Here is a 10,128-nt window from a genome sequence, read left to right as displayed (position 1 = left end):
GAGTTCTGGAGTCTGTTGTGGGTGTGGGAGAGTTCTGTTGTGTTTGAGAGGCGTGGCCTCCTGGTAGGCTGTTCCTATGGCTTCACACCATGTGTTGATTTCTTCGTTTATTTTGTCCACCGGCTGATTGTCTATGGTCTGCAGGATTGTCATGTCCTTGGCCTCAAGTTCAGCTGTTGCTTTTTCGTTGAATAGCTCCCAGTCGGTCTGCTTGACAATCCTCCGTGGTGGAGCTGGTATAGTTATTGGTGTTGCTGAGTTGGTCATGATTATAGGTAGGTGGTCGCTGGAGGTTACAGGGCCTTGTTAAAATAGGTAGTTGTGGAAGAATCTGCCGTTTGTTATCGCTATGTCTGGAGCAGTGGCTGAGTTCCTACTGTAGAACGTGGGGAAGTCCGGGCCAATTAGCTGGGCTTTTTTGTCTGTTATGAGGCCAGCGAGGCCTCTTCCAACATTGTTGGCTGACCTCTTACCATCTAGTAGAAGATGTCTGACGTTAATGCCCCCAATGATGTAGGTTGGGCGGTGGTATGATAGGAGTCTGTGGAAGTCCCTGTATGGCAGGTAGTCCCTGCGTGGTGGGAGGTAGGTTGTGGCTATTATGATTGGTCCTGTGGTCAAGTTGATTTGAACAGCGAGAGTTTCAGAGGTGAATTCGTCTATGATTCTGTGATGGACATCTCTTTTATGGCGATAGCCACCCCGTCACTTGGCTCCTCTGATAGATTGGATTTATGGGTCCTGTAACCAAATATTTTCAATTCCTCAGATGCCTTTTGGCCGTGTGAGTTTATGAGTATAATATCTGCGTTAACTTGGTTGTATTGGCTGGACAAACTGAAATTGTTAGTTCTCCAGTGGAGGACGTTATGTTGCATTATTTTCACTGCCTTATGTAGCGTGTCCATTGTTTCTTGTTATTCGTTTTTCTGGTGACATCACTTATCATACCTATATTAACTTACCCAGCAGTACCTCTTCATGCTGTGAGCACCACTCAATTATTAAAATTACAGGTGGTCCAAAATGAAGCCCTGAGATTCGTCACAGGTGAAAGATACCCCTTCACCAGAACCACAGCCGAGATACATAGAGACCTGAGAATAAAACCCATCAACCAGCAGCTGCACACCCTGGCCAGCAGAGTCTGGCAAAAGATAGAACGATCAGAGCAGGAACTTCTTCAAAGACTCCCACCAGACAACGACAACAACCATACATGGTTCCCAAAGAGTTACCAAATTTCAAAAGGTCCATTACCACCCCCGTTCTATACGGCCAGGCAGTAGACAACCTCCCTAGACCAGCATCCGCCAGTAGGGTCGGCGGAATATGAAATAAGGCCCTCAAAACACCCATATATGGGACAGGGTAGGATGTCTAGTGCCTGTACCGACAGACAATAACTAACCCATGACACAACCCTAACACACTATTAGCTTAGCTAGGCGGTCAGCCCGCCCTCTCTTACCCCCTCCTAAATTTCTTCAATTTTCGAACTATAACTTCCTTTCCCCACCTTCTAATCTTCTTTCATCACTTCTCATCTCCAAAAAGGCAACGTGGCGGCTTGTTCTAGACACTGTGAATCTACTTTACGTATATTATCCAATTACTATTATGCTGAACTGACTCTCTGCGTCACTATATCCAAGCTTTATAAACTCCTTTGACGTTATTGGAGACTGCAGTACGGGGAGGGGAGGGGAGGGGAGCAAGTGTCTCCGTGTCATTATTATCCTTATGGACTTTGTTATAAAAAATAAATAATAATGGCATCTTGATCTGAATAGTGTTTGTCCAGTCGTTTCTCGTAGGTCAATATGTCTAGAGACGCTCAGGTGGAATAAACTTGCGGCGTCTAATCTTCAGGTACCAAAAAAAAAAAATATTACACTTACACGTCGTTTTTGACACAGCCTGTAGTTATGTGTGTGTGTGTGACCTCTGAGTAGTGCCGTAAAGTCTAGCCTGAGGGACGGACAACCTCTGTATGGCTGCAATGTACCCCTGTGTTAGATGGTGGTCATGTTCTCCCGTAGGCATCGTTAGTTTTCGCCAGACCGACTTGAGAGCTCACGTGTTTTTACTTTATATATATTTTTTTTTATTGTTTTGTTTTTGTATTTTTTTGTTTCATCGTTTTCTTGATTCATTGTTTTGTTGTTTTTGTATTTTTGTTTTATTGCATTGTTTTATTGTTTGTTTTTTGTTTCATGGGTTTATTTTTTCCCATTGTTTTATTGTTTTTTTTTCTAATGTTTTATTTATTTTGTTTTTGTTTCGACCTGGTTATCAATTTCACCATTTTCTACACAAACTGGTAAACAACTTGAATTAATAAGAGATACAGAAAATGACAGATTATGGTATAGTGACAGATGCCGATAGATTGATAGCTGACGGTAGACTGACGGTAGACTGACAGCTGACCACGATCAATAACCATAATAGTTAATGAGGTGAATCACTTTATCAATCTTACATAACGATAATTCAGACACCTGGATCTATAAAAGGATTCAGGTGGTTGTGTAAGATGATGATGTTGCCATACCCACCCACTTGGCGCCTCTACCCCTCCGCCCCGCCCTCGAATTCCACCCAATTCCAGCTCACTCACGCTCACACCCACACCATTCCCCCTCACCCACCCACTTGGCGCCTCTCCCCCCGAAGTCCACTCAATTCTGCTCCTCTTGCCCCCCCCACACCCACGTAATTTCCGCCCTCTTACGCGCTTGCCTGGGAAATTCCTCTTACCACAGCCAAGCCCCCAGGACACCAGCTGATGACTCAGTACTCAGACGGGGAGAACTGGTTACACTGGTAGCAACTAGATAGTACAACCCGAAACTGGAGGCTGTGGGCTAGACAAAGACTGGGACGGGCAGACAGAGAGAGTGTGTGTGCGTTGATATAGTGATAGTAATAATAATGATAATGATGATGATGATAAGAGTGAGTCATGATGAGTGTTTGTCTTGCTATACACACACACACGCACATTAAAAATAAATTTGATTAGGTTAGGTTAGGTTAGGTCAGGTCAGGTTAGGTTAGGTTAGGTTAAGAATATGAATAATTTTTATGGGAATAAAGGGAAGGGAGGATTTCTTTCCGTGGGAATTTCCTATTGGTTAGTAGTAGCTGTTGTGTCTTTGGCGGTAAGATCTCTCACAGAGGAATCCTCCGGTGGGGTTCTGCCAATAAACAGAGAGACATTAAAACAACTGAAGGAAAAACATCCCCCTGCAAGTGAAGACGAAGGCATCAGGTTCCAGGGTGACTATATCCCACCAAACGCTGTCCTGTTCGAGAAAATAACAGGAGAGATGGTGTGGAAAAAAAGCACTGAAGACTCGAGGAGGTGCCGGCCCTTCAAGTCTGGGATGCAAACGGTTGGAGATTCATCCTCAGCACTAACAAGTCTGGCCCTGTAGCAAGCGATCTCTGCACTGCCATTGCCGTCCTTGCAAGAAAGCTGGCAACCTCGTGCTGCCATCACCTCCATGCTCTGACGGCCTGCCGCCTCATTCCCCTGGATAAGAATCCAGGATGTAGGCCTATAGGGGTGGGGGAAATGCTGAGGCGGATCACCGGAAAATGCATAATGGAGGTGGTAATGGATGATGTCAGGGCAGCAGCAGGGAACCTGCAAGTTTGTGCTGGCCACTAGGCTGGAGGGGAAGCTGCCATTCACGCCATGAGAACGATATTTGAGCAGCGTGATTGTGAGGCCGCCCTCCTGGTTGACGCTTTCAACGCATTCAACATATTTAACCGCAAGGCCGCACTGCACAACATCAAGATCAAGTGTCCAAGCTTTGCAATGTATGTTGAAAACTCCTATAGGAATCCATCAGACCTCTATATAGTAAACAGCAAGGCTCTAAGAGGTGAGACCATCATACACATTCATACAGTCAACAGAGGGAACAACGCAGGGAGACCGTGTTGCAATGGCAATGCACGCAATAGGCCTATCTGTGCTCCAACACACAATAAAATTTGAAACAACTGAGGTCAAACAAGTGGCGTACGCTGATGACCTTACAGGAGCAGGAAAAGTGGAGGACATCAAAAAGTGGTGGGACCTGATAAGATCATATGGTCCACAAATAGGGTACCACCCAAACGGCAGTAAGTCCTTTCTCATTGTGAAGCCAGAACATTATGAGCGGGCAATGGAGGTGTTTGGCGGAAGTGAGGTCAAAATAACAAAGGAAGGCCAAAGACACCTAGGCGCAGTAATCGGCACGACTGACTTCAAGACCGAGTACGTAACGGGAAAGGTGAATGAGTGCGTTAGGGAAAGCCAAGCACTGTCTGAGATTGCTAACACAGAGCCTCATGCAGCTTTTGCGGCATTCACCCATGGGGTCAAGCATCGCTGGAACTACCTAATGCGCACTGTCCCTGATATCGGACCCCTCCTCCACCCTCTGGAAGAAGCTGTCAGCGTCAATTTCATTCCCAAATTAGTGAAACACCCTCACTTAACCCCAGCAGAAAGATCACTCCTTGCACTACCACCGAGACTAGGGGGTATGGGATTGACCAATCCAGAGGAGATTGCTGCCACCGAACATCAAAACTCAGTTAAGCTCACGGCAGCCCTCACGGACCACATAATAGCTCAGAACGCAACAGGTGAGGTGCATACCAGCGAAGTAAACAAGATTCGAAGGTCCATTATGACAGAACGACAGCACAGCCAAAGTGATAAGTTGCAGCAACTGTTGTTGCAAGTACCAGAGAATTTGAAAAAAAGTAGCTATAGCGCAGGAGGTGGGTGCCTCGAACTGGTTAACTACGTTACCGATAAGGGCAAATGGTGTCAGTCTCAATAAACAAGAATTTACAGATGCCAATGCTCTAAGGGACGGTAGGCCAGTGGAAGGTTTGCCCTCCCAATGCGTGTGTGGCTCTTCCTATGACGGCGATCACGCCATGGTGTGCAAGAAAGGGGGCTTCATATGCATGAGGCATGACGAAGTAAGGGATCTCACAGCAAATATGTTGAAGGAAATCTGCCAGGATGTCATGGTGGAACCGACCCTCCTTCCATTGGACGGTGAGATCTTCCAACATTGGACCTTAAACACATCCAACGAAGCCCGTGTTGACGTCAGCGCTCGAGGATTCTAGACGTGGGGACAGCGAGCCTTCTTCTACATCAGGATTTTTTATCCCATGGCCGCATGTCACCGTAACTTAGCTCTCGATGCTGCACACAGGAGGAACGAGAACGACAAGATAAGGGCATATGGGGAGAGAATTCAGAACGTTGATCAAGGCAGCTTCACTCCTCTAGTGTTCACGACCTCTGGTGGGATGATACCAAGTGCAAGATGTTTCTACGCCAGACTCGCGGAGGTGATCTCCGAACAGAAGCAGCAGCCCAGAAGTTATGTTACAGCCTGGATGAGATGTCGACTGTCCTTCTCTCTCCTTAGGTCGGCTTTGTTCTGCCTCAGGGGAACGAGAGCTTCGGCCCCAAAGCCGTCAACAGCTGCAGATATTGACTATGAGGCTACAGTCAGTGAATGCCGCATAGATCTGCGGCTCAACTAATTAAACAGAGCTAGGATAGCTACTTATGTATTAGGATATTTAATATTAAGGTAATAAAATGGTGGCGAAGGTGTGGCTATTGGGGGAGGCTGGAGGCCACGTTAAAAAGAAAAAGCTGTTGTTGTGGTTAGTAGTAGTTGTTGTCGTTAGTAGTAATTCCAAGTGATATTTGTACTTGTAGATAGTAGCAGTTGTTGTGGTTAGTAGTAGTGGTTATGGTTAGTAGTAGTCGTTATGGTTAGTAGTAGTCGTTATGGTTAGTAGTAGTCGTTATGGTTAGTAGTAGTAGTTGTGGTTACCGACGAATTAAACAACATTCGACTATCCATTACAACAGCACACCCAAAGTGATAAAATTCAACAACCGACGCTGGGATTATCAGGGAAGGTGGGAAAAAGTAGCGAGAGCAGGAACTAGCTGCCTCAAACTGGCTGTCAACGTTAACGGTAAGAACAAAGGGCTTCATCCTTAATAAACAAGAATTTATTGATGCCATTGTTCTAAGGTACGATTGGCCGGCCAGTAGAAGTTATGTGGTTCATCCTACGACACTTGACGACGGTGAGACTCTCCATCATAACGAAACCTGTGTATCAATTTGTCATAGGTGGTACAGACATTCATGAGAGCTACCGTGTGATGTGATGTTTTTGTGTTCCTCTTCCCGACTATCATTTACGCATGAGTAAACACGTGTTAGATTCTCATTTGACACGTTATCTCAGGGAATGTTTGTCATGGATGGTAAATCGATGAGTTAAAATAATATTCTAGTTTTTAACTCTCAAACAGGATAGTAGTAGTAGTAGTAGTAGTAGAAAGAAAGAACACTTCTTGCACTTCCACCAAGACTGGGAGGGATGGGACTAACTAATCCAGAGGAGATTGCTGACTCTGAACATCAAAATTCACTTAAGCTCACGGCAGCCCTCACTGACCACATAATAGCCCAGAATGCAACAGGGGAAGTGGACACCAGCGAAGTTAATAAGATCCGTAGGTCCATTACAACAGATCGGCAGCACTGCCAAAATGACATGTTGCAGCAACTATTGCTGCTGGTTCCAGAAAATTTGACAAAAAAAGTTGCTATAGCGCAGGAGGTGGGCGCCTCGAACTGGTTAACTACGTTACCGATAAGGGCAAATGGTTTCAGCCTTAACAAACAAGAATTTACAGATGCCATTGCTCTAAGGTACGGTTGGCCAGTAGATGGTTTGCCCTCCCAATGCGTGTGTGGCTCTCCCTATGATGGCGATCACGCCATGGTCTGCAAGAAGGGGGGCTTCATATGCATGAGGCATGACGAGGTAAGGGATCTCACAGCAAATATGTTGAAGGAAATCTGCCGGGACGTCATGGTAGAACCGACCCTCCTTCCACTGGATGGCGAGATCTTCCAACATAGGACTTCAAACACTTCTAACGAAGCCCGTGTGGACGTCAGTGCTCGAGGATTCTGGACGCGGGGACAGCGAGCTTTCTTCGACATCAGGATTTTTGATCCCATGGCCGTTTGTCACCGTAACCTAGCTCTCGATGCTGCGCATAGGAGGAACGAGAACGACAAGAGAAGGGCATACGGGGAGAGAATACAAAATGTTGATCAAGGCAGCTTCACTCCTCTAGTGTTCACAACCTCGGGTGGGATGGGCCCAAGTGCAAGATGTTTCTACGCCAGACTCGCGGAGCTGATCTCCGAACAGAAGCAGCAGCCCAGAAGTTATGTTACAGCCTGGATGAGATGTCGACTGTCCTTCTCTCTCCTTCGGTCGGCTTTGCTCTGCCTCAGGGGAACGAGAGCTTCCGCCCCTACTCCGACAACTGCTGCAGATATTGACTATGAGGCTACAGTCACTGAATGCCGCATAGATCTGCGGCTCAACTAATTTAACACAGATAGGATAGCTTCTTATGTATTAGGATATTTAATATTAAGGTAAATAAATGGTGGCGAAGGTGTGGCTATTGGGGGAGGCTGGAGGCCACGAAAAAAAAAAAAAAAAAAAGTAGTAGTAGTAGTAGTAGTAATAATAATAATAATAATAATAATAATAATAATAATAATAATAATAAGACCTATATTTCAACAAGGTCATAGGCAATTTAAGTATGGCTTTACCTTCAGTATGACTCATTGCCCGAGGTGTTTTGTTACTGAAGGCAGACAGACAGACAGACTGACAGACAGACAGACAGACAGACAGACAGAAACCCAATGCTATAATTTACAGCAATGGTAGTGAGTGAGGAGAGGTTAACCACGAGGGGGAAAAAAATATCGACTAAAGTTTAAGGTGTTGGGCGGTGTGGCGGTCAGACGAACATTAAAGTGTGTGGTTAGGTTAGGTCACGGTGTATCCCCAAACACTAACCAGAATATTTAGTAAACTTGGATATGAGATGATCTATGCGTGTTGTTATAGAGAGGAAAGGTAGTTTATAGGCATTTTGAGTGATGTGCAAAAACAGTGTAGCTGACGAGGAAGGGGAGGGGGGGAGGGTTACTGTTGTGTAAATAAGTCAAGTGAGAAATAACAATAAATTATAACCCAACCCAACCCAACCCAGCCCAGCGCAGCCCAACCCAGCGCAACCCCATCCAACCCAAAACCCAACCCAACCCAACCCATAAAAAGCCAGGCAGCCATTACCAACGGACACCCGATCAGCTGAGACCCTGCACCAACCGCAAAAGCTGATGGGTGAAAATAAATACCTAGTGAGTTTTTTTTCCCAGGATAGTGTAGCTGATGGATGAAAATAAATGCCTAGTGAGTTTTTGTCCCCAGGATAGTGTAGCTGATGGATGAAAATAAATGCCTAGTGAGTTTTTTTTCCAGGATAGTGTAGCTGATGGATGAAAATAAATGCCTAGTGAGTTTTTTTCCAGGATAGTGTAGCTGATGGATGAAACTAAATGCCTAGTGAGTTTTTTTTCCAGGATAGTGTAGCTGATGGATGAAACTAAATGCCTAGTGAGTTTTTTTTCCCAGGATAGTGTAGCTGATGGATGAAAATAAATACCCAGGTTAGTGTACTGTAGGTCTTGTCTCTTCCCTCCTCCCTCCCATAAAAGGCTTAGCTGCATCAACGCTTTTAAGATATAAGATGTCAAGGCGAGGCGATGTGCGTGTTGATAAGGTGTCGACAATAGCTCTGGGCAGTCCAATTGAGAAACTGACTTAATATAGGATAATACACCGCTCGTTGGGCTGACATCATTCACTGTATAATGTATGTATGCTGTTCCTCTTTGCCTACATGTATACACCATTGTCTCTCATGTGTACAGACTGACAGACGGACACACACACACACACACACGCCTCTAAGACAGTTTTGGCCAAGGTGTGTGTGTGTGTGTCATGACTGCTAATTACGACAGGAGTGAGATGGAGCTGACAGGATCGACAGGTGTGTCTCAAGTTTAAGTTTGGGGTTCTCACCTGTCTACCTTCAATTAAGTTTCTTGCATAATATTACTAGAAAAATCTTATGCAAGTTCTGGGGTTTAAATTGAAGGTTGGGTTAGGTTAGGTTAGGAGATGTGTGTGTGTGTGTGTGTGTGTGTTAGGAGATGTATGCTCTACTTAAGTAAATCACTTACAACAACTTTGGTAATTGAGATGACTTATTTATTAATTTACAACCTTATGAGTAAATTTAGGTGACGATTTACAACCTCATGAGTAAATTTAGGTGACGATTTACAACCTCATGAGTAAATTTAGGTGACGATTTACAACCTCATGAGTAAATTTAGGTGACGATTTACAACTTTGGGTAAATAAGATGACGTAATTGTTTTCATTTTTTGGTTTTTTTTACAGGTTCCAGACTCTGGCGTTGATGGCGAGTGGCAACTGAGGGTGGAAGTCCAAGAAGGAATTAGTGCCATCTTCAAGAAGGTCACTCCACTTAACTTCCAGGCCAAATTTTTAACCATTCTCATACAGCCGTCACGTCCCGTCTATAATGCCGGCCAGATAGGTTAGTTTTGAGCACTACCCCGTCAAGAAATCCTCTGTCTCTCGTACTCTTGAGAGGGAAATATCGTCCTCCTAGTGTGATAGAACCGATGCTAGAAACCATATCCAGTACTTGGAATTTGTTAGGAATATCATAAAGTCCAAATAAGTCCCCGTTAGAACCTCGATAGAACCTTTAAGGAACACTGATTCAGAAAATATCATTACAAAATTAGTAAGATATTTTTTTTCAATGTTTAATCTCTCTCTCTCTCTCTTTGTGCTTAAGTGTACACTCGCAACAAAAAGTATCGGTGCATACTGTAGTGTGAACAATTTGAGACCAGTGACGATAGGTATTGGGAAAGGCGAGTTGCTCCAGCCGTATGTTGGCAGCCCTGGTCAAGTGAAACAAACCGTTATAAATAAGGTCGGGAAGTGATAAATAGACAGTATGAAATATGAGGAGCTCCCTGTTAACAAAATTATTTGTGATACTTGTGAATATTGCCACATTAATTTATGCTACCAAATAAACCACTCAACCTGGTCGTCCTGAGGGGTGGTGCAGCGTAGACG

The 10,128-nt window shown here is 44.7% G+C and overlaps 1 protein-coding gene across 1 annotated transcript in view; it reads left to right on the top strand.

Annotated features, from left to right (window-relative positions):
* The window catches only part of LOC121878512 (CD109 antigen-like), an 81,374-nt gene that overhangs the window by 32,091 nt on the left and 39,155 nt on the right, over positions 1–10,128 (top strand). Inside the window, exon 4 of the mRNA XM_042384771.1 lies at positions 9,412–9,571. Coding sequence (XP_042240705.1) covers positions 9,412–9,571 — 160 coding nt within the window. The remainder of the gene's footprint in view (positions 1–9,411; positions 9,572–10,128) is intronic.

This window comes from Homarus americanus, unplaced genomic scaffold, assembly GCF_018991925.1.
Source record: "Homarus americanus isolate GMGI-L3 unplaced genomic scaffold, GMGI_Hamer_2.0 scaffold41027, whole genome shotgun sequence".
NCBI classification, from domain to species: Eukaryota; Metazoa; Arthropoda; class Malacostraca; order Decapoda; family Nephropidae; genus Homarus; species Homarus americanus.
The sequence above is the reverse complement of the archived record's forward strand: the minus strand, read 5'-3'. Positions and strand labels throughout refer to the sequence as shown.